The sequence below is a fragment of the Melopsittacus undulatus genome, chromosome 8, assembly GCF_012275295.1.
Source record: "Melopsittacus undulatus isolate bMelUnd1 chromosome 8, bMelUnd1.mat.Z, whole genome shotgun sequence".
Classification (NCBI taxonomy): domain Eukaryota; kingdom Metazoa; phylum Chordata; class Aves; order Psittaciformes; family Psittaculidae; genus Melopsittacus; species Melopsittacus undulatus.
In genome coordinates, this window is record NC_047534.1 from 26,018,648 (window position 1) to 26,043,973 (window position 25,326).

A 25,326-nucleotide genomic window follows, 5' to 3' on the forward strand; every position below is an offset into this window, starting at 1 on the left:
CCTCTGTTACTTGCAAGAGAAAGCTGTCTTCCACACAACAAAGGAACCTCCTGGATTACTTGTGCTGGGCTGTACCATCCTTCCAACAGATACCAGGTTGAAGTCCTCCATGAGGATAAGGGCCTGCAAGCATGAGGCTGTTCCTATTTGTCTATAGTGCACTTCATCCACAGAGTCCTCCTGATCAGGTGGCCTGCAACAGATCCCCACAGAACCCATCACAGTTCTCCTTTTGACGGTAACCCACAAGCTCTATGTTGGTTCTTCATCCAACCCCAGAAAGAGTTCCATACTTTCCAGCCTATCATTGACATAAATAGCTACTTCCCCTCCTCACCTTCTGGGCCTGTCTTTCCTAAAAAGCTTATAACCTTCTATTCCAACACCCCAACAATAGGAGTCATCCCACCATGTTTCTGTACTTATCTAATTCCTCTTGTTTATCCGCCATACTACAGGCATCTGTATAGAGGCATCTGAGCAGAGTTCCAAACGAAGCTGACGCATTACCCAGAGCAGCTGAAATAGCTCTTTTATTACAGGTGCTGGCAACTGACTGGGAATGTTAGGGTGGAAGGATGCCCTCCTCCCCCAACACATCTAGTTTAAAACTGCCTTGATCAGCCTGCCAAACCTCCTACCAAAGCAGTTCTTCTCCTTCTTTGTCAGACCAGCTCCACCAGCCTCCAGTAAGCCTGGCATCCAAAATTGAGTCTCATGTTCTAGATACCCAAATCCCTGACTATGGCACCACTGTTCTCACCATTTATTAACCTGCCGAATCTGCCTGGGCTTTTCAAGGTCCTCTCCTTTGACCTGGAGGATTAGCTATCTGAGCACCAGAGCCTCTAATCACCTTTCCTAGGGCTCTCTAGTCCTTCTTAATTATTCTCAAGCTACTGCTATACGTATCACTAACACCCACATGGACCACAAGTGGGTAAGTCAGACTAAAGCAGGCAGCCTCTCTGCAACACCCCTAGTCAGAGCACTTGGTAGGCAACACACCTCCCTTGAGACTGGGTCAGGTCGACAGATGGATGCTTCTGTGCCTGTCAAATAGAGTCCCCTACAACCATTACCTGCCACATTTTCCTGGCAGCACCAGCAATGATTCTCTTTATCACTGCACCAGCTGGTTGTTCATGTGGTGAGGTGTGTGTTTCTTTGTTAGCTCCCTGCAGAACTGCAGAGGGGTTCCGGCTGGGGACATCAGACTTAGGAGGAAGGCCCTTGCTTTTAATTGTTCTCTTTCTCCCTTTTTTGATGTTTTGTGTTTTGTTACTAGCTCCCAGCTTCCTGCATTAGCACCCACCTTTTCTATATGAGCTACGATGGATGCTTGAGGCCCCTGCACAGTTTGGTCCTGGAGCAAGCAGTCCTGCTCCCTCTCAGGTTCCCTGACATCTTGCAGCCTATTGACAGCGTCCCGCAGCTCAGCCCCTGCTGCAGGAGGACCTGCACCAGGGAGCACCGAGTGCAGCCCTGCCCATAGCGAACCCTCCCCTCACCAGACCAGTGCAGGCGCTCTCTGCACTCCCAGCTCTGCACCGCAGCCTCCGCTCTCACCGGCTCTGTCTGGGTGCCTACGCTGGGCACCGCCGGGGCGGCCAGGGCAGAGCTCCCAGGCGGGGCCCTGACCCTGAGGAGAGCGCTCACTGCCCTCTCGTGCTGCCGACGCCAGCTGCCGCGCAGAGCATCCGCGGTGGCTCTTGCCGAACAGGATCGAGACACCTGAACGCTGTGCTTTCCCACACTGCAGTGTTGAAGGCATACTCTCTGGAGATACTCGCCTCGGCAAAATACTCTGCTTTAACGCATCAGCACACAGTCAGATGAGGACAGAATATAACAGATGTACAGAGCTGCTGACACCAGACACAAGGTAAACACTACCATGAATCTAAAAAAAATCTGCAAGAAATTCTGAAGTAACACACAGAGGGAAAAATTAGATGGATCTTTTAAAACCTTATCCAAGAATTTTCTTTTCTTTGTTGGTTTGATATCTTGGGCTATAATTTGTACTGACTGTGGCAAAAAAGTTTTTACAAATCTGCTAGGTTTGCCTGGGAGAAAAGGCTGCAGGAATGTAGTAGCAGTGTTACAGTAAATGGCACTTCTTCCCTATTTATCCCAGCTAATGGAGCACCCACTCAGAACACCCTGAAGGATGTTTGCTGTCAGGCAAGACACAAATTAGTGTCCAGTTGTTACTGGTGCCATGCCCCTATGCCGTGAGAAGGGACTCCAAGCTCACTCTGTCCTTGTCATTTCTAACCTAGATTATTGTGTATCCCAGTTCCTACAATCCTCCACATTGTTTTTGTTTCAGAGAGAACTGCTGCTTTGTCACATACCAAGAAAGTTACATGTCAAAAGCATACGTCAAATAATCTCCATGGGCAACTCATCAAGTGTTTGGTGGTTCCTTCTAAATATCAAACATTTGTTAACACAATAAAACAAAACAAAACCCCAAACAACACAGCACATTATTCAGTAAGTGTCACTAACTTTAAAATGTGCTGCAGAAAAATTGCTTTCTGGAATAGGAAGGTGCGTGTAGAACTACTATGTATTCACAAACACGTTCTTTCATTTCTTGATTAAAGAGTTCTTCTTGGCTATTAGGGATAAGGGCTCTGTGTGTGCTAGCTTCCTGCATGTAGAAGCTTAAATAAGTGTTGGAATAATGAGTTCTCATTAATCAGTTTTAGGAAAAATTTAATTACAGAACATGAAACTGCACATCTCTCCAGATCAATCCCTCAGAGCTTTCCAAGATATCCGTGGCTGGAAACATCCAGCCAAAGGGAAACAGTCACAGAGAGAGTGGCTCCCATCATCTCCATCTTTGGAGACTTAGGTGGGGTTGGACACTTCCTAAAATTCTACTAAAGCCAGGAAAACTCCAAAGGTTTGATATGTGTTGAAATTAAAAGAGTTGAATGACCTTGAACTTTCATTTTAAATTACTCAGATTTTTCAACTGCACTATGTTCTCAATCAAATTGATAGTAGGAAAAACAGATTATCTTACTTTTCTCTCCATAAGTGGTTTATTCACTCTCTTTCTACTGTACTTCCCTCTTTTAATACCTCACCCTCATGAAATACTTTTCAGTGGCCTCAACAGGCTCTTACAAATGCACTGACAGCCCTGCAATAAGATTGCCTAGTGACAGCTTTTTTTCCCATCCCTTGGAACATCTGCTGGAACAGCTGGAAACAGAACACTCCAGCCTGCGACTCATTGCTCACCCAAAGGCCACCAACAAGCACTCAATAGAAGCAGGTTTGTGATCCCCTGGGCTAAGCATTATGTCATTGCCAAGGAGATGAACCAGATGAACCAGTTTCCTCCACCATCCCCAACAGCTATGTCTGTCCATCCCCTCTCTGTCCATCTCTCTGGAGCTTCAGATTTACTCAAGCACATTTTCTTTGACTTTCCTAAGGAGACAGGATGAGAAAGCTGGGCTTGTTTGGCCTGGAGAAGAGAAGGGTTCAGGGAGACCTTAGAGCAGCTTCCAGTGCCTAAAGGGGATGACAAGAAACTTGGAGAGAGGTTTTACAAGGGCATGCAGGGACAGGACAAGGGAGAATGGCTTTAACCTGCCAGAGGGGAAATTGAGATGAGATATCAGGCAGAAGTTCTTCCTTGTGAGGGTGCTGAGGCACTGGCACAGGTTGCCCAGAGAAGCTGTGGCTGCCCCATCACTGGCAGTGTTCAAGGCCAGATTGGACACAGGGGCTTGGAGCAATCTGGTCTAGTGGAAGGTGTCCCTGCCCATGGCAGAAGGTTGGAACTGAGTGAGCTTTAAGGCCTCTTCCAACTCAAACCGGTCTGGAATTCTGTAATGATCCTGTGATGACTCTAACTCATTGCAAGTGATTTCAGTGAGTCAGCGTGATTTAGATTTTGGGGTTGGTTTTGTTTATGATTTGTTTGTTTCAGGATGGAAGCAAAATCTAAACTGAAAATATTAATAGAAATGTTACTCCTAAAACACTTGGCCTCACACAGTTTTTTAACCATAATGGTCTAATCCATCCAGAAAATTAGGGCAACAGTAGAACTTCTCTGTTTCCTCCTAGCCAAATGGCAGACAAAAAAAAGAAGAGATGAGGCACTGCAGACTGAATCAATAACATTAACTTGCAACTGCCGTATTCCTTACTATTTCCTATTAAGGAATAATTTGCTAGCTGGCCATCTTATGAACTTCTCCTCTCAGACCCTCCAGCTGAATCCACATCACCATTAGCACTCCATTCCATCACATCTCAAATGCTCCATACCCCAGATAAGTTGACTCCCTGTGACTGAATGGCAGCCCATGAGTTTTCCCTAACCTCAGCCATTTAAAGAGAAGGAATAAGCAAAAGGAAACTAAAAGCCCTTTCATTTTCTTAACTGGCAGCAACACCTCTGCTAATCTCCTCTTGACAGCTGAAGTAGCTGATTTTTAATGAACAACTAGAAACATTCTGAGAAAAAGTATTTTTTGAGAAAAAAATTATCTGTTGCGTGCTTCAACACCTCTTCTTCCAACAACTACAGGATTTCTGAGTCACCAGCTCAGGTTGTCTGTTTTCCAGTTAGCTCCCACATCATTGTCAAGTGCAAATATCTTAGAATCATAGAATCACAGAATAGTTAAGGTTGGAAAAGACCTTAAGATCATCTAGTTCCAATCCCTGTGCCACGGGCAGGGACACCTCACACTAAACCACCTCACCTAAGGCTTTGCTCAACCTGGCCTTGAACACCATCAGGGATGGAGCATTCACAACTTCCGTGGGCAACCCATTCCAGTGCCTCACCACCCTCACAGGGAAGAATTTCTTCCTTATATTCAATCTGAACTTCCCCTGTTTAAGTCTGAACCCATTACCCCTTGTCCTGTCACTACAGTCCCTAATGAATAGTCCCTCTCCAGCATCCCTGTAGGCCCCCTTCAGATACTGGAAGGCTGCTATGAGGTCTCCACGCAGCCTTCTCTTCTCCAGGCTGAACAGCCCCAACTTTCTCAGCCTGTCTTCACACAGGAGGTGCCCCAGTCCCCTGATCATCCTCGTGGCCTCCTCTGGACTTGTTCCAACAGTTCCATGTCCTTTTTATGTTGAGGACACCAGAACTGCACACAATACTGCAAGTGAGGTCTCATGAGAGCAGAGTAGAGGGGCAGGATCACCTCCTTTGCCCTGCTGGTCACACTCCTCTTGATGCAGCCCAGGATACAGTTGGCTTTCTGGGCTGTGAGTGCACACTGAAGCTGGCTCATGTTCATTTTCTCATTGACCAACACCCCCAATGAATTTCCTTTTTGCCCAACCTGTAGCTGTGCCTGGGATTGCTCCGACCCAGGTGTAGGACCTTGCACTTGTCATGGTTAAACTTCATGAGGTTGGCATCAGCCCACCTCACAAGCATGTCAAGGTCCCTCTGGATGGCATTCCTTCCCTCCAGCCTATCAACTGCACCACACAGCTTGGTGTCATCGGCAAACTTGCTGAGGGCACACTCAATCCCACTGTCCATGTCAGTGACAAGGACGTTAAACAGCACCAGTCCCAACACCGATCCCTGAGGGACACCACTTGTTATTGATCTCCAGCCAGACATTGAACCATTGACCACTACTCTTTGAGTGTGACCATCCAGCCAGTTCTTTATCCACCGAGTGGTCCACCTATCAAATTTATTTCTCTCCAATTTATAGACAAGGATGTCATGTGGGACAGTGTCGAACGCTTTGCACAAGTCCAGGTAGATGACATCAATTGCTCCACCCCTGTCCATCAGTTCTGTAGCCCCATCATAGAAGGCCACCAAATTGGCCAGGCAGGATTTCCCTTTAGTGAAGCCATGGTGGCTGATTTCTCAAAAATGACCTACAAATATTACCATACAGAAACTACGGAAAGTTGTTTTGATTTCTATCCCCTATCTGTGTGCTGTCCTGGATTGAGGGGAATAACACTAGAAACCATCCTCATAGAGAAACTCCTCCCTTCCTACCTCCTGCTGCATCATACCAAATCAACATGACAGCACCATCAGTCACACTTCTAGCTCACACTCAGCTCTACCAATACAGACCTTTCAGATCTCCACTAGTAACCATCTCTCTTCACTAATCAAAACCTTCTAATCAGTTCTTCAGAAATTTTTTACTTCCCCATGGATGCAGCTCCTTGCTCCCACTTTCAGAAGCTCAATCCACCTCTCACACCTTGGTTGTCCCACTTTACACAAGGCAAAGCACACAGTGCTCTCAATCCAAGATTACCACCACCAGGGACAACTTTTAACATAAAGAAGATTTGACAAACAGCAGCAGAGACAAAAGAGAAGGCCACTAATCCCTTAGTCTATGTGAAGGAAACATCTCACCCTACCTCCCACAAGTCATTTACATAAAGATTTGAAATGAGTCTCAGCTTGCTTCCTTCTTCCAAAGAGCCTTGAAAAGAGCCTTGAGGTAATATCTTGACTTCCCAATGTACTTTTCTGGTATATAAATGCCTACAGCTAGTTTACTAACCCAATCCATTTTGAAGCCATTATTCCCACCTCCAATATCAAAGTCATCATTAATAACAGAGCTGAAGGTGCCATCAGGTGCCTAAATAATAAAACAGCCATGTACACTACCTTGGTCTGCCACAGCTTCAATATTCACTTTGAGTTCATTTGCCATGAAGCCAATAACTGAGAAGATGACAAAACCTGCAAATATACTTGTGGCACTGTTGGTACATGTGACTATCAATGTGTCCCTGAAAAGAAAAACAAGAAGCCATGTCACCTTGTTGCAATACATGCAAGGAAAGGTTTTATATACATTTCAGGAGTCTCTCTCATGAGCATGCACATCCTGTGGGAACTTCTATGCTTACCAGGCACATTTGATGCTGATCAAAGACAACAGAAGTCTTACTATCACCAGTAAATAGCTGTGCAAGTTTGCATCACCCAAATCCCTCACAGGAAACCACAGGCCACGCAGAAGGTTCAGCCTTTGCCCTCTCCAAAGGAGATAGCCATGATGACATGGTTTGTAATACCCTTTTTTACTCTTTGATGTGGGCATCTGCTCACTATATTACATACAGACTAACCACCACAGCACAGATAACTTCTGTCCTGTATGTTTCCTGTGCTTTATACACAAAATTCCAGGGTTAAGCTTCCTGTGCCTTGCAGCACTCACTGAAAATCCTGCCCATCCATAGAGGATTCCCTGGTAGTTATCCATTGCTGTTAAGGGAATCTCAAGAAATCCACACCTGAATGTCATACTACACTGTGTAAGTACATGTCACTTGCCAGAAAAACAGCCCTCATGGTCCCCATCCATAATGATTACATTCTTGATGGGATTTTTATTATTTTCTTCACTATACATGCTTCCAGAAGACTTTCCCTTAAACTAGTACAACTCAGGAACAAACAGATCACGTGCTTTAAATGTTTGTGAGGGGTTTAAGTTGTCTAGAATTACTTATTCCTACTGCTATTTGTCAGGAACAGGATGAAACATAACCCAAAAAGCTGTCAAGAACCTCACTGAGCTGGCAAATTCCTGAAATTTCTAACAGACCATCTCTTAACAGGAATTATTAGGTTAATTCTTCAAGTCTACAGAAAAAATATTACAATCTTCTGTTTGGAATCCTCATGTGTTAACCTTCTTCCAAGGCCCAGATAACTTTCAAGTAAAATATTTTAGGCATGCATTATGAAGTGAATTTATGTAAATTTTCTGCAATTATAGAATGTTTAAGGGTGTTTAAAATTAGTATGTAACTGAAAACTACAATTTTATCTGCAGTGTTAGAATGTTATGAATACAAGCATCGAAAGGGAATAGTCATGCTTCTTTCCAGAATTCAGGATGTGTTGTAAAATTCAAAACATTAGAAATAACTACATTTTGCTAATTATTTCTGCTTGTCTCCCATATCCCTTTCTAACATAAGTAAAACACATACTTAGTACTAGACATGTAAGATTTTTATACCTCATTACCATGTGTTTCTGTCAAAACTTCTAGTCACATTTCCCAAACTCCACAAAACATTGCTAAATCAATGCACAAAGATAGCATGAGGCTTCTCCCCTTTTTTTTCCCCTGATATTCTGAATATATTAATTCATCACCAAAATAAATCAAAGCCCAGGGCAAGCCTTGTCAAAAATAGGATCCAGGGGATTGCCGGGTGGGAGTTACTGGGTACACAACACTGTTATTCATCTGTATTTTAGGATAATTCTCTTAAATTACTTTTGAACACTAGCAGGAAAAGTTTTTGTAATTCATTTTTAAAATCCCAATCCCCATTTTTTTTTTAAGGTATTTTGTATACAGTACTTAGATGTTATAGGATATGGGAGTTCAAATCCCAAGGAGTATGTGCTTTAAAGTCTTGACTCAGGAATATTTTTAAGCATACCATTGAGACTGTCTTAGGCATGCTGTTGGCTAGCCTGGATCAGCACCTCTGTCACAGCAGGAATCAGTAGAGGTTTGCTTCAGTACAAACACAACTGGCTTTAAAGACAACCAAATATCAGTGAAGCATGCTACTTATCTCACTTGCTTTTATTTTTTTCCTCTGTAGATATTTACCTGATGTGCTTTTTTGATGAAAAACTCTACTATGCCACTAGAACCATGACTTATCGCTTTGTAAAAGCAATTTTCAATTTCACAACTTCAAAAACCTTTATATGTGTAAAACCACACTAAGAGCAACTGGGGGGGAAAAGAGGGAGAAAATGATATTTAGGAGAGAGAAGAATCACATCTATGGAAATTGCACATTAAAATCCTGCATGGCTCAGAAGGATAAGCTTCAGCTTGTGACCAACACGCAGGTTGTTGGTCAGCAGAGGCTGGCAGCTGTGACAGGATTTTGTACTACTGCCTATGGCTGTTGACAGCTTCACAGGTTGCTTTTCAGCCTAAAACTGCTGATTATGAAAATCAAGAGCAAGTAGGAACTACAAAAAGCCTAAGGCCCATCTTGAGACTGGTAGATTAGAACCTGGAGAGAACATAGAACACACACATGAAAAAAAAAAAGATTCAAGAAACAAAACAAATAGGAGAGAAGAAAAAAAAAAAATAAAAACCAAAACCAAACCAACAACCTCACACAAAAAGAAAGGAGGGAAGAAGATAAAAAAGGGGAGAAGAAGGGAAGAAGGGGGGGAGAAGTGAAAGAAAGGGGGGGAAAGAAGGAGAGAAAAGGAGGGGGAAGAAGGGAGGAAAAGAGGAGGGTCCTTCAAACCAGATGTCTGCAAATTGGAAGACCACTTTTGGATAAGACCTGCTCAATAAGACCAATGGATTTCACTCTTGCATACCTGTAGCAGTTATTATGAAATTTGTTGTAAGAAGAGAGAGTAATGAGACCTCCCCATGCTGCAGATAAGGAGAAGAAAATCTGAGTGGCAGCATCCTTCCAAACCTAAGATAGATAAGGGAATAGCATGGGCTTCAGGAAAGAATGATAGGAAGATCAACAACACTGTGAAATATTACTGTGAGGTGATTAACACAGTGGTTGAGCAATTAACAGAACATTCAAAAGTAAAATCCAAGCTCTGAAATTCATACTGTCCATTTGATTTGATGAGGAGTACTGTTCTTATCGAGCCCACATAATAAAAATACAACCTCTGCTGTGTATGGAATGCGCAACTATTAAAACTGTGTCACTTGATACATATCAGTTCAAATATATTCAGCAACAAAAATACAAATCAAGAGGAAAAACCTACATCAGGCACTTATGCTTTATCTGCCAGTGGCCCTAAGTAGCACTTTATCTTCTTCACGGAAGTAAGAACCTCAGGGTTCCTTGGTATGCTACTTATGAATGAGATTACATTAAAATTAGAGTATCATTAGGTGTACATCAAACAGCACAGCATAAGTTAGGGCTATTTAGACATGAGGATACAGTTTTCTCCTATTAGAAGAAAACATATGCTCAGTCAAGTCTTTAAAAAAAAAAAAAACAAACATAACAACCAAACAGCACAGTTTGTTCTCTAACAAAGTTTTCCAAAGCCATAAATTCCTTTACATTTCTAAATACCCCAGAATTTCAGAGAAGTTTGTCTTACTTATCAGTTGCAAAATGTTTGGGGCATTGGTATTTGTATTTACAAGTTTTCCTACAAAGGCTGATTTTCCACCCAAGTCCACAGAGCAGACATTGAGATCCAGGTACACGCACAGACACACAGTTCACCTAGACACACACTAACCAGTGTGAAGGTATTACTTAAATGGTACTTTAAAAGTTACCAGCCAGCAAACAGTCAGTCCTTCATCTGAGTGTAATATACATCTATTAATTCATGTTACATTGCAAAGAAAAGTGATAACAGACACTTGCCTGAATATTGTCACTTACCCAGAGTTATATAAATATTCAATGTATTCAGACAGCCCCATTTTGCAAAAGGCAGCAGTTCTCACCTCCTTTATTGCACAATGTGGGATCCAAAAACACTCATATTTAATGCAAAATTCACTTCTGTACTGTTCGAAAAAAGATTTAATGCTCCAATCCCCAAAGGATCAAAACACCCATTATTTGCAGAGGTAGTAAGAGAATTAAGATCTGCACAATTTATGCAGGAAACTGTTTTCAGGTTTGGTTTATCAGTCTATCAGTGTCATATCATGCTATCAGTAGAGGAAAAACTTTTGTAGAGGGGAAAAAAAGACAGATAAATAGATACACTAAATTCCCTGTGGTGTTGCTAAAAATCCCTCTGAAATATCTAAGGGAAATACTCTGAATTCTAACTCCCAGCCCAGACTCCTGCTTCAAGACACCCAAGACCGTCACAAAGGCACTCATGTGCTGTATCAAACAAATCACAGAATCACAGGATCCCAAGGGTTGGAAGGGACCTCGAAAGATCATCTAGTCCAACCCCCCTGCAAGAGCAGGGTAACCTAGAGTACATCACACAGGAACTTGTCCAGGCGGGCCTTGAATATCTCCAATGTAGGAGACTCCACAACCCCCCTGGGCAACCTGTTCCAGTGCTCTGTCACTCTTACAGTAAAGAAGTTCTTCCTGATGTTAACGTGGAACCTCCTATGCTCCAGTTTACACCCATTGCCCCTTGTCCTACCACTGGATATCACTGAAAAAAGCCTAGCTCCATCATCCTGACACCCACCCTTTACATATTTGTAAACACTGATGAGGTCACCCCTCAGTCTCCTCCAAGCTAAAGAGACCCAGCTCCCTCAGCCTCTCCTCATAAGGGAGGTGTTCCACTCCCTTCATCATCTTTGTGGCTCTGCGCTGGACTCTTTCAAGCAATTCCCTGTCCTTCTTGAACTGAGGGGCCTAGAAATACATGATTGATTAGTTAAGTCTACAGACACAAATCTGTGTGAGGTTTTGGAACATGTTTTACTGTCTTCACTGGCAACAAATGGCTTTTTAGAAACCAGTTGAAGTCACAAGGCAGAAGAGCTGAAGCTCCAGCTCATACAGTCAATGTTCCAAGAGCAAAGCCAGTCACCAGGTCCCTTCATTCTGCCTCCTCCTACACAGCACATAACCTTGCTTCTCACAACACGATGAAAATGGAAACTCGGCTCTTCTGTGCCAGTATAAATGCTATTGTGGAGTTAGGTTGGGATGTATCATTTGATTTTGTTAAAATAAATCTCTCATATGCATTATTCAGAGCAATCTTTGTTCATTGAGTAAAACACCCCCATCCACAGCATTTATCAAGAAACACAGTTAAGTTTGTTATGTTACCTCTTAAAAGCTTCATGTGCTTGTTCAACTCAAGGCATCATCCAACAGACACAAGTATATGAAAATCTATACTTCCTTTTTAATTCCCTATTTTCCACCTTCTCAAAGCTTCAGGTGAAAAATTCAGTGCGAAATAAATAACATTATTATAACATAGGTAAAAAAAAAGCTTTCTAAAATATAGCAAACATGTTAAAAAACAAACATCATAGAATCATAGAATAGTTAGGGTTGGAAAGGACCTTAAGGTCATCTAGTTCCAACCCCAAAAAGCAAACACAAGCAACACCACTCCACCTAATATAAGGAACAAGTTTGCACAGATGCCAATCCTGCCTCTGCACACAGAAAATGCTTGTAACAGGCACTAAGAGATCTGCATGACTTATTCACCCCAGCAGATTACAAGTGCAACAAGAAGCCCACCATAGCATCAATTAGCTTCTCCCACTTTGGCGTGATGAAGTACCAGATTCCAGCTCCAGCTCCAGGTAGAGTTACTCCTCTTATAAGAAGGATGATGAGAACTACATAGGGGAACGTAGCCGTAAAGTACACCACCTGGGCAGACAAAAGAAAAGCAGATTATTGAAAGGGCTTATTTGGATCCCTGAGAAGTGAGGCAGGAAATACAAGTGCTGTACTATTCCCTGAAGAAAGTGATTGCTAAAGCTCAGAGACAATAGCCAGGGGGTATACTAGGAAGACAACAGGAAACCTGTTCCCAGAAAATCTGAAGTTTTACAGCTCTTCTTGTCACTAAAAAGAAGAATAACATCAACAGCAACAGAGGTAACTGTTGGGATTCTAGACAGAGAAAGGAAGAAACAGCAGAAGGGAAAGTCGAGAGGAACATCAGGAATTTACAGCTGAATGAAAATATCCCTCTTTATTCTTGCCAAGAGTAAACTAACACAATTCAGTGGAAATTGAATGAATAATGTCATTCAATAGCATTTACATTCCTGATTTTTTCTATTTATTTCTCCATATTTAACTAAGCCTACAGAATTTCTATTACTCTTTGTATCTCTTCATCATTACATATCACTATGACAATATAAATGGTCCCAATGCAAAAAAGGAAAGTCAGTGGAACAACCCAGTTAGACCTTACCATCATGATGTCTAAATACACAACAGAGGTAGAGCTTTTAATGTCTTAATAATTATCTATTACAGAGCAGAGCTCTCTCTGTAGTTAAATAAAAAGGTCAGTTAAGCTGTACACTCAAAAGCATTTCAAATCCTTTCCACATTAACCTCTGAATCTTACAGGGACCAGAAACCTCCAAGATGCAGTGACTGGAAACTGCTCTCCCAACTTTGTCTTTGCTGTTTCCTGCTTCAAGAAGTTTCCCTGAGGATTTTTTTGTTTGGTTGGGGTTTTTTTTCTGGTGTTTTTGTTGTTTTGTTTGTTTGTTTGTTTTTATGTGCAGTGACTATAGTGAGCTCCTCTATGCAGAAACAGAGGTTTTCTGCCACTGACTGCAGAGTCAGTATTTTTCTTGGCCACTAAGGCTCATGAAAGAAATATCTATTGCCACATCTAAACCCAAGTTATTCTCCTGTACATTATCCATTTACTGATTTTGGCCTTTCACAAAGTAATTTTTTCCTGTCACATTAAGGGATGGGGTGGGGAAATAATGACACCTTTCCCCTGGTTCTCTGAGTCTCTGGATTTACTGGATTTACATTTTAATGGCAATTCCCAAGCTACCTCCCAATAGACATTGTCAGCTTCTAGATGCAAAGGGATGGCTTGGAATGAGAAGCCTTGTGCCCAGCTCAAGAAAAATTCATCGCTATCTCTGCATATCCACTATCCTTATCCCAGGAAATATCTAGCTATTCCCCTCCAGCTTTATTATTTTAGTCTTTGTAAATAAGCTGAATTTATGCTATATCACCTTCTAACATTTTAATCTATGTGCTAATTGCAGTAGCATTGATGGAGAAGGCCCAGCTACTCCATTCCTGCAGGGTTCACAAAAAAGAATGCTCAGATCAGTGCTGCTGCTTAAGGAAAAGCTGTGTTTCCCTGCTCAGATGCTGCCTGGCCAATCTGTGTGCCTGTACTTCCACTACAGTGAGTAGCACACTCCCTCTTGGGAGGGTTGTGAGTGAGGGTGCATGACAGAAAGCTGCAGGTGAGAGGGACAAGGGGCAGTGTGACATGTGAGGATCAGGGAAGCAGAGCAAGAAGCTGGCCTATGTGAGGACCTATAGAAACATGGCACATGGGTATTTGGGAAAAGAGGATACACACAGCACTGCTCCCACTCACCAGAGTCAATTTAAATTTGGTTCTGATTTTAAAATGTAATTTAACACCTTATTTTGCAACCCAATTTACCTGATTCCAGCAAAATGAGAGATGATTGCAGGAATTAATGAACACCACATACAAGAAGGGTTGTTTTTGCCATCCAAGTGCTGAGAACAGCTCAAGGGTTCATTTTAAACTTACTGAAGATTAGGGACCAAATGCTGAACCAGAATTTTCTCTATTTTTAATGTTTTGGCTAAACTGGAAAGCACAACCAGGGCATTTCATTAATATTTAATCACTTACTGAAAATCATTTTCAGTAATTTACTGCCTTAAACCAGAGTGTGATTCCTTACAAGCAGCATGCTGCTTTCTTGCAAGTGGACAATCACAGTTGTTTTCCTTACTTTTCCTGATGACTTGATTCCTTTAGCAAGTGAGGCATAGACAATCACCCAAGCTAGGAAAAGAGATAGTGCCAAGGGCCATCTGATCTCACCAGGATATTCAATCCCTGCTGAAATCTTCAGTACAAAGTACCTAAGAATAAATAAATAAATCAGGAAAAATTCATTAAAAGGATAAAAAATAATGACAGCAACTGCAGACAGTAATTCAGTGCCAGTTCCTGCAGTATTCTGTTTTGCTTCAGCTCTCTCTCTTCTTCTCGAGAAGGTTCCAGTGATTCTCACCATGAATTATTTTATTTATCTGCATTGCAGTAGGAGATAAAGATGCCAGAGCCAACCCTCCAGCTGAGCTAAGCACCAAAGGAAGAGAGCACAAATAACCCAGCGCTAGAAATTCAGCTCTGATCATTCCTAAGCCTAAAAAAAGGGTATCATTTGCTGTCCCTAACTGTTGTATTTTCAGCCTTCCAAACGGGGAAGTATTGTCTGTTAAAGTGGGGTTTAGAGGAAGGTGAACATATTGTCTTTAAACCAAGACAGATCTTACTTGAAGTATTCTTCACTTCCACTGACGAAGGTTTTGTTGCCTTCACTGGTGAAGTTAACCATAGTCAGGTTTGGATAGGCACTCATGCAAAAAGTAGAGTTCTTGATTTGTATTTTTGGGTGGTTACCAATAATGCAGGAATCTGGGAAGAAAAAAGGAGGTGGAGAAAGAGAAAAATGACTTGTCTAGAGGTTTTTCTTCAGGTTGGGTATAAAATGACAACAAAAAGTGCAACACAAGTTGAGGATTTGAGGGCGGGGGGGGGGGGAAATTATAGCTGAAAAATTCCATTTATCTTTGACGAGGAAAAATACAAATAAAAGAGGTGGGGAAGAGCCCATTTGCTGCAGACCACATAAAAGCAGCTGGGGAAGAGATGGTGCCTCCATGCTGGTAACCTTGCCCGGCCATCGTTATCTGCAGTCTCCTCTGGCATCTCCCAGGGGCACAGCTGTAGTGGAGAAAGGTCTGGAAAGCCACCACGGACACATGGGGGGGGGGGGGGGGAATACATTTGAAAAAAATATATTAAAAAAAGGAAAAATATTGGTGGTATCAAACGAAAGAAATGGGGGGAAAGAAAAAAAGGGGGGGAAGAAATGGAACAAAAAGAGGGAAAAGAAAATGCACAGAAACGTAAGAAAAGGAAATGGGGCAAAGAAAAAAAAAAGAAAAGAAAAAGGAGAAAATAAAGGGGGGAGGGGCAAGAAGGCAAAACCCGTCTGTCCCAACTTACCTAACAAAAGTTTGTTTTTATCTTTACAGTCTGGTGTGTTCCAGGGGTTGTTGCAGGAAGCCCAGGGGAGCACGGGGACAAAGGACGCAAAAAGGTAGAAAAGAGTGTAGCAGAGGATAATGTTGTAGTATATGGCTATCAGGACCGAGATGATCAGCATAGCGATGCCACAGCCTGGGAAAACAGAGACACAGGGCTAACGCAGTTAAACCCAGATGGGATGGGACTGGGGGTGGGACCGGAGGAAATTGAACAGGGGAAGGCGCAAATTGACACCCCAAACACAGCTCGGCTCACCTTGCAGGGCGGGGATGGCTTTCCACACGGACACAGGGCCCTGGCTGGCGAACTGCCCCAGGGATACCTCCAGAAAGAAAATGGGGATCCCGGCCAGAGCCAGCATCATCAGGTAGGGGATGAGGAACGCACCTGGAGGAGCAGAGCAGGGAAGAGACAACGAGCTGAATTCATCGCAGCGGTAGGACTCGCCTCCCTGCCTGCACCTCTACCCCACGGCTGCTGCGGGCCGCGGATGGGGCCGCTCCTGCCCACGACGAAGGCGACAAGTCGGTCCAGACCTGCCACTATATCATTATTCCCAATGGATTACTGATTCCTGGTGCCCCCGCCTCGCGCGGGGGAGCAGCTTTCTGCATCTCCAGAACCTCCTCAGGACAATATAATTGTTAAATGAGTATTTTAACACATCCTACTTCCGAGTGATTAGGGAAAAGAACTAGTCCAGTGTGAGGCGTCCCTGCCTGTGGCAGGGAGTTAGAATTCGATGATTCTAAGGTCCTTTCCAGCCCTAACCATTCTATGATGACTCTATGAAAACAAAAAACACCTCACTGTTTGTTGTTACAGATTGATTTCGGTTTAAAACCGCTCTAACAGCCTCCACGTGAGAGTTTTCAATGACCACAGCCCTTCGCTCGCAACTGCCGTGTATTAAACACGGCAACACCCACCGGATCCCGGCTTAAATAAGAGCCTCTGCCAGGGGGAACCTCTGCAAATAAACTTTGTTCCCTCCTCCCCTCAAAACTACTCAGGCACAATCCCCCTTCCAGTTTTATTTCTCCTGCATCCCGGGGGGCATAATTCGCTATATTTCAAAAGATTATTTTTCAACCAGGTTATTAAGAAATTTAGAAGAAATCATCCAAACCTCACGAAATAAAAGAATGTCTCCACTCTTCAAACCTCCCCGTGTGACTTTCATAGAAACAGCACGGTTGGAAACGACCTTTAAGATCATCAAGTCCCCACTTAGAACTCCTTTGTCCCATTCCCTCCTCCTGCCTCAGCTCACACACCGCAACCCCCTCCCCCCCCCCCCCGTTTGCGGGCTCAGATCCAATAGTGTTTAAATCAGACTGGGGGGGGGTAGTCCGCCCTCCGCGTGATCAGCCTTCGTCTTCCTCCCTGCCCGGTAAGCACCATTTCCAGGTGTTTTTGTAAGGGAAGCGCTACCTCTTAACGAAATCTTATCGGAGTTTCCCTATTTTCAGAGCTGACCTTCAGGAAAACCCAGGCACGGTTTTTACCGAGTCGCTGGAGGTGCCCCCGGAAGCCGCTTCCCTCCTGTTTCCCCCCGCTATGAAGGAGGCACCGGCTCGGCCACGCATATTACTGCAGGTAGAGAGAAACAGGAAAAAGCCATCCTACCTCCCCCATTCTTAAAGGCCAGGTACGGGAACCTCCAGACATTGCCCAGCCCCACTGCATAACCCACCATGGAGAGGATGAAGTCCAGTTTGCTAGACCAGTTCCCTCTGGCTTTATTTTCATCCCCCACATCGTCTTCCTAAAAAGGAGAGGAAAAGGGGGAAAAGATAAATTATAATAACAAAAATAAACAAAAAAAAGATAAATATGTTTTGCAAACAAGCCTCGCGGTGCTGCGGCTGCCGGGCACTCTGGGGGGAGACACAGTCAGAAGGGAGGAGGGAACCTGGCCTCCCCCAGCCCCCGCAGACTCTCTCCGCTAGCGAAAACAGAAAAGCGGCTTTCGACAGAAGAAATCATGATCCCTTCTCGGGCTGCTCCCGAGCGAGGGAAAAGCGGCTACTGCTGCCCGAGGGTGCTAGTGGCACTGCCTCGCTTCATCCCCCACCCTCCGGGGCGAACCGTGCAGGTCTCGGCTCAATGGCTCCCTTCCCGGAGACCCCGGCCACTGCAATGCGCATCTCCCGGTGATGCTGGCGCCTGCACGGCGCTGCAGGGGGTGGGGGTAACCTAGCCCCTAATTCTCCGCTGCACCTAGGGTCCCATCGCCCTCTCGGGGGGTGAAACCCTCGGTGCTTTTGGACGGGTAAGGACCCAGCGCAGCCAGCAGGGGCCCGGCTCTTTCCCCCAGCACATACAAAAGTGAAAACACCGCTTTTACACCCAACCCCACCTCCCCTTTCAGAGCAAACCCTGAGTGCCAGGGTGAGTCGGCACCTTCACGGTCTCGCACCCCACAACGCAACCCCCTTCTGGGGCACACAGGCTCTGGTGGGGTTTGACGGGTTGTGGGGTTCGGTTGATTTATTTCGCCGTCCATTTTTGTTACCGCCAGCGGTTTGAGCAGCCCGCGGATGGGGGTGGGGGGAGGAAGGGCATCCTTTGGCATCTGATGCAGGACAGAACTTGGCATCCCGTGGGAGCGCATCCCTGCTGGGCGCACAGCGTGTACGACGGATCGGCACAGGGTCATACCGACAAAAGCGGCTCAGTGAACGCATAGGAATTAGACTGTCGTTTGCACCGCCAGCACCCGCCGGGAATACAGTGCTGCCACTGAGATCCACTCTCCCCCCTTCTTTTTCCTCCTTTCCCACGGCACAGCCCCATTCCCGGCTGATTTGGACCCGATTTCAGCGCTCCAGCCCCAAATCGGTGCTGAGTGGCAAAGACCTCTCACGGCCAGGAAAGAAGGAAGAAACCCTTTAAGGAGCCAACTTACCCCCTCCACTCTGCCAGGAAGAACAGAAGTGTTGCCATCTGTGCCCAGTACGACGGTACTCTGGCTCAAGGTCACCCAGGTGCCCTTGGAGTTGTTTTGCTCCAGTGTGCTCTTACCAAGTTTTAGGTTAGCGTCCCCGTCGGTGCTTTGCAAAGCGGGAATTTTGCAGTGAGGGATCGCAGCTTGCCCGACGGGCCCTGCCCCGGGGCTGTGTTTACATGGGAATGTTTCCACGGATCCCCTCCGAAGGGTGGAATTGGCTTGCACCGGGGTGCTGCTGAGCTTGCAGACCCCGACTTTGGTCCTTTCAAAATCATTTGGTTTAGCTTCTTCAGAGGGAATTGTTTTGGTGTCGTTAGAGAGTGGTGGGGAAAGCCCGGCCATCACAGCGGGGGCTGGAGATGGGACATTCTGCAGATCATTTTCAGGACTGATTCTTAAAACTCCCGCACCTTCATGGGGTCCAGGAGCAACGGCTTCAGGGCTGTTCACAACCTGCTTGCTCATATGCCTTTGACTGGTGTAATCCTAAAATGACAACGTCACATATTTTACAAAAGAGGAATATATATATACACACACACATACATACATGGACTGCACAGATTCTACAGATTTGTATCCTGGACAAAATACGTGCACCAGAGAATCTGGATGCTAAAGTGCTGCCGAATTTCGAGATGACCCAGCACGACCTTCTTGCTCTGTCACTCAGCATTAATATTGTGGGAAATAAACAGTAAGGTACGCAAACAACCCCTCAAATCAACCAAACAAAAGCCCGCATCAGAATCTGCAAAGCTGTAACTCGAGTTTAAAGAAGTGTTTGTACAGCACTGCGCTGCCAGACCTCGTTAGATTTCACATCACGGCTGCAGGATGCTCCCTTCCCTATCACCAGTGTAGAAAGATTCTTTAATTTTACGCCCCATTTCCTGTCTGTCATTCAACAATACACAGCGGCTTCCCCCCTCACCCCCTTTTTTAATAAAAAAATAAAAATTATATCTAGGCAATAGACAAGCTGCCTTTAAGGGAGCCGGAGATATTAAAAAAACAAGAGAAGTAGTGCTGCTGAGCAGTTCTGAGCTGACTGCCACCCTTCAAAACCCAATAGCAAGACAGTGAAATGCAAAAATTACACACACACACCCCAGCACAGAGCAGAATTCACACCAATAAGAGCCAACTTTCCCTATTTCGTTTCTAATGTCCTCTTTCCCTATTCTGTTTCTTATGTCCTCGCTCTCCCTATTCTGTTTCTAATGTTTTCAACCGACACATCTCTACAGTTTCTATTATTTTTATTTTAAGTATTCCATAATAATTAAATAGATTTCTGATGAGACTCCCACAGTCATCCCCCACTTTTCCCTCCAGTTTAAAATTAAGATGCATCTTGTTTTAATACCTTAAACCCACAGACAAACCCTGCCTGTCCAATCAGTTTACCGTTAGCTTTCCAAATACAGCTTCTTTTTAGAAGGCAGTGCCACCTAACTACTCGTCACTGCTCCAAGTTTTCTCTCATGCTCTCCCAGTGTCAGGAATAAGATCTACAAGGACGCGGTCGCGATCCGAGTGAAATTGAGGATATCACCGATTACTGCTTCCCCGGCAGCAGCCCTACCCCAGTCTGCGGTCAACTCCCGTCAGCACCGCGGACAACTCCGCATTCAGCACCATGGGCAGCTCACTCTATGGCAATGCTTCTCGCCTCCCTCCAGCCCTTCTCGATCTCAAGGAAAAGAAGCCGAACACTTACCATGTCTCAAACCGCCACAGACCCACTCGGCAGAGGTAAAAGCAGCAGTACAGGCAATTGCCAGACTGGATTTTGCCCAGTTCAGGACAAAGCTTTCTATACTTCCTTGGGAAAGACTGGGTTTGCGTCAGTGCGTAGCAAGGTGCCCTTCGTTTGACATTTTCTTGATAATAAGAGTTTGATAAATCATTACCCTTGGTTTCAGATTTTAAAGGGACAACCAGAAGCCAGAGCGCAGGCTAGCTGTCACTCACGCGGCAGTGGGATTGCGTGGTCCCTGTGACTCAGATGGGGGCTGATCACTAAACCAAATCCACCCAGCCCATGAAAGAGCTTTCTTGCTGGTAATTAGAGGGAACATGTGGGAAACACGTACTACTGCACCCAGCACAAGAGAAACCTTCCATTTCCACCCCTCTCCCCATTATTGTAGTGTGTAAGTCACCTTTCCCTTTTTTTCTTTTTGATGCATTTCTGCAGTTGACAGGTGGATCAGACGTTATAATAGGTTTTATATAGAGAGATAATATAATTATAGAAAGATAATAGCGTTTATATAGAGAAATAATATAATTATATAAAGATTTATATATAAAGAATATGTTTTTATATAAAGAACAGATTTATATATATATACATATATATATAATATATTTACATATATATAAAGACTATGTTTATATATATAAACACATACCTACACACAGAGAGGTAAACTCACTGTGTATAAAGTACGTAAATACATTTAAATTGTACCCTCCTTGTTCTCGTTGTACCAGACAACACTGTCGCCTATTTCTTGTGCCTCGGGGGAGGAAGCTTTCAGCCCTAATTCAATTAAAATAATACACAAGATAAGGCAATCTTCGCTTTCATCAAAATTATTAAGAAAAGTTAAGTGGGAGCAAAGATGACGGCAGCTGCAGTCAAGTTGCTGGTGTTCTTCACCCCCACCCATCAAAGCACTCATGTTTGGGGGGGGGGGGGAAGAAAGGGGGCAATTACTCATCATTTAAAGTCAGATGTTAACTCATAATCGTTTTTCAACCAAGTAATTCACCCGTAATCACCTCTCGTAAATGTTATTTGCTACTTAAGGGGCATTCTCAAACATTGGCGGCGCACAAGGTAACTTTGTTCACGCTGAAAAAAATAAAAAGCACGTTGGGAAACCGGGATGCTCCCTAAGCAACCTTCCTTGTTCCAGCGTCAGATCTGCTGTTCCTCCGCATATTCTCTGCTAGCGTCAGCTTCTCCGTAGAGTATTTGATGTTTTTAGCGTAAGCGAAGTGTGCGCCTATGCGGAGGAAGGCGGGGGTAGGGGGGAGGGCGGAAGGGGAGAAGAGGAGGGGGGCTCATCTCGCCAGGGCCACACGCGTTTCTCGTATGTCCTTGATTTTACGGGTTACTAACGTTTGTTTCAGCGCACTCAGTAAATCAAAAAGTCGCAGTAGCACAGGCAATTCTGCAAAGCTTCCGGAGAGACTGAAAGGCTTTGCTCCACTGCAGACAGCTGCCTGCTAGAATCCAACCCAACCCCTTGACATTCCATCTGGTCACTGCGGATGGAACCCGAAATTCACCTGCAGCAATTAGGGAATAGCCCAGGATGTTTAGGCTAGCGAAGCAGAACACTGAAAACCTTTTTTTTTTTTTTGCAGAAAAGATTACGCTTTGCCTCACTGCAGAGCTTCAGAGCGCTTTTACAACACAGCTACTAGTAACTTATTATGCTGTTACTTCGACCATATTCAAACATATATACCGTAGGTATACAATTATCATACGCACATGCAGCTGTAAGGTGCGTGCGGATTGTTCCTGTCCAAATATATTCTTCTGCCTCTGTTCTATCACGTATTCCCCTTCCCGGTCTAATCAGAAATCGAGGGGTGCACACAGAAGCTGCTTTTATTGGGGATGTGAAGGGATGGGTGCATCATTTTCCTCCCAGCGTATTCTCCAGCCGCAGAACAATCTGCTCGGAGCCAGAGAAGGGTCGTTAGCTCTGTTATGCGGCCCTTCAGATCACATTAACGCCCCTAAACGCACGGACCGAATCAAAGGCGACAGGACAGCAGTTCAAAAAGTCGTCAAGACACCCAAACAAACCTCTTCTAGATTCACGGGGTTCACACACACCGAAAATTAACAAAACTCATTCTTCACAACCTTTTCTAAGCTCTATTTTATTTTCTCCATCAGCACTGAAACGTGAAATCGAAGTTTCACCCCTGGAAAAGAGGAATCGATCTCTTTTACTTCCAGAAAAGGCAAGAGATTGCCTCCGACCCCTGCAGCCCGGGAGGGAGGCACTGCTGAGAACCGGAGCTGAGACCTGCGCTTGGACAAGAGGGAAAGCCACAGAGAAACACGGCTCGGGCTTCAAACAGTTTTTCTTCCTCTGAACACCGCTGCGGCCGTCTGTCGTGACATTAAAGCCGAGTTTCCTAATACTACCCTTCCCACGGCGGGGGAGCGGATGTCGGATGAAGGCTCCTGTCCTCTGTAGAAACTCCTAGTTCGGAGTTACGGCTCCTTTCAAACACCGACCAGATCCCCCCCACCCCGTCGGGGTTTCAACGCCCCAGTTAACAGCCAGTAATTAATTAAATGACTTTTCCTAACTCCTTCTTAGCTTCTTACCCCCCTCTGCACCAAACTGCACAGTCCCGAACACGCACCCAAGGGATTAGGGACAGGCGCCTGGCTGCAGGTTGATAGCGAGGAGGAAATCATGGACTTCCAAAATCAAAAAGGGATTTTCCTCCCCTTTTCCCGAAGCAGGCCCGCTGGGGCCTCCTGCTTGGGGGGATCCCCCCCGCTGCGACGGGCTGCGGCTCCCCCCGCGACCTGCGGAGAGCACGCCTTAATGACTTTGTCACAGAGGAAGAATAGTAACTGATTTATTTTTCTCCCCTTGCTCTCTTCCTCCCCTCTCTCCAGATAAGGGAATACGCCAAGGGAGGCGAGGAGGTGGCGGTGCCAGGGTACTGACACGGCTCTCACTCCCCTCGGCTCCTTCCCACACCATACGCAACTTTCCTGCCCTTACACCCCGTTCGTGCCGTGCCTCAGCGCGGAAAAAAAACACCAAAGCCCTTAAGTCACGACACGAGAGAGCGGTGCCACCTTTTCAACACGCCTCAGGACACCTACGTGGTTCCCATCCTGCGTTAAATTCCACCACCACCCACCACCCCTCGGTCTCGGTTACTTTATGATAGGGTTAATTATTGAAGCTATTGACCCGAAATGTCTCTCTTTCTCATTTCTTCCCACTGGAAAGTTTACCTAAAATTGATGGAGGCAGCTGCAGCAATAAACTGCGCCGTCGTGTTGTCCCGTCCGTCCCCCCCCCCCTCCACCCCCCCCCGTTTTCTCCCTGAACTTCCTGCCGCAGCATTTGCATCCCAGGGAAGTGCCACACGCTAAGTCACACCTCGTCCCGGGGTCCTCACTTAGGGCAGGGCAATCGGCTGGTGTCAAGCCTTTCGCACAGCACAGGAATGAATCTATGCACCGAGCGGGAGGTTTCTTCTCTCTTCTTCTTGCTCCCATCTTTTGTTTGTTTGTTTGTTTGTTTGTTTGTTTTGCCTTTTTTTTTCTGGCAAGGAGCTTCCCCACAGATCCAGAGAAAGACGCTTTGGTGGGAGCTCTCCACAGAAGACGGCTGTTTAAACTCTTCTCCCCTTAAAGCTAAAAGGCGAATACAACGGTAAGGGTGAGAAAGGGTGTGAAGACCTCGGGGCTGCCTTTAAATGCCCAGTTACAGTTGCAGCTGAATGGGTTTTTTTTTGTTAAAGGTCATAAGATTAGAGATATGTTAAACGTTAGGTGTGAAATGCACAGATTCAATCAATATAAAGTACTTTGTAGATCTGACTTTCAGTCAAACATGGTTTTTACCTGACCGTTAGATTTATGGGTAGATTACACCCAACCAGGGCAAGTCCCCGGCGACTGCCAAGAGCTCTTCCTGTAGCCCAGGACAGGCTTAGTCCCATGGCCAGGTCCCCACCTGCTCTCCAAGGATGCAGAAGCACAGAGTGGTTCGGGGTAGAAGGGACCTTAAATCTCCAACCCCCTGCCATGAGAACGGACACCTTCCACTAGACCAGGTTTCTCCAAGCCCCATCCACCCTGGCCTTGAACACTGCCAGGGATGAGGCAGCCACAGCTTCTCTGGGCAACCTGTGCCAGTGCCTCAGCACCCTCACAGGGAAGAACTTCTGCCTAAGATCTCATCTCAGTCTCCCCTCTAGCAGGTTAAAGCCATTTTCCCTTGTCCTGTCCCTACAGGCTCTTGTCAAAAGCCCCTCTTCAGATTTCTCGTCCTGTCCCCTTTAGGCACTGGAAACTGCTCTAAGGTCTCCATGTAGAAGCAAACCTCAAGCTGCTTCCTGGTGACTAAACCTGTCCTCAACCCAGGGCTTTGGGATCTTGCAGAGAAAAGCCATTTTTAGGTACCACTGAAATACATGTTAAAAAAAAAATCCAAAACCAAACAAGTATGGGGTTTTTTATAGCCAACTATAGTTTTAAACCACTACAATAATTTAACTCCAGCAATACATAATAAAGCCAGGAACAACATTGTGTTTACTCATCTGAGTTGGAAATCAAAGTAAGCAAAACCAGGTATCACTAAGCCAAACCTTGCAAAGTGATACTTCACCTTCCATTTCTTGTGTTTCCCTTTTTGTTCCATCTATGCGCATAAATCTGCATAGCCTTTTTTCAGCTGAACAGTTTTCCCCTGCAGAGAGCAGGGACTCTTTAAGACAAAGATTCACCTCATCATACTTTGCCTCTCTCAGTTAA

General features: G+C 45.0%; 1 protein-coding gene across 1 annotated transcript in view; it reads right to left on the reverse strand.

Moving 5' to 3' along the window:
• SLC6A5 (solute carrier family 6 member 5) overlaps window positions 1-20,505 on the reverse strand; it is a 37,654-nt gene extending 17,149 nt beyond the window's left edge. The window contains exons 1-10 of the mRNA XM_031050388.1: window positions 20,455-20,505; window positions 18,738-19,265; window positions 17,456-17,594; window positions 16,082-16,213; window positions 15,785-15,958; window positions 15,049-15,190; window positions 14,499-14,631; window positions 12,244-12,378; window positions 9,383-9,486; window positions 6,665-6,789 (exon numbers count right to left, since the gene is read on the reverse strand). Coding sequence (XP_030906248.1) covers window positions 6,665-6,789; window positions 9,383-9,486; window positions 12,244-12,378; window positions 14,499-14,631; window positions 15,049-15,190; window positions 15,785-15,958; window positions 16,082-16,213; window positions 17,456-17,594; window positions 18,738-19,265; window positions 20,455-20,505 — 1,663 coding nt within the window. The remainder of the gene's footprint in view (window positions 1-6,664; window positions 6,790-9,382; window positions 9,487-12,243; window positions 12,379-14,498; window positions 14,632-15,048; window positions 15,191-15,784; window positions 15,959-16,081; window positions 16,214-17,455; window positions 17,595-18,737; window positions 19,266-20,454) is intronic.
• Between the last annotated feature and the right edge of the window lie 4,821 nt (window positions 20,506-25,326).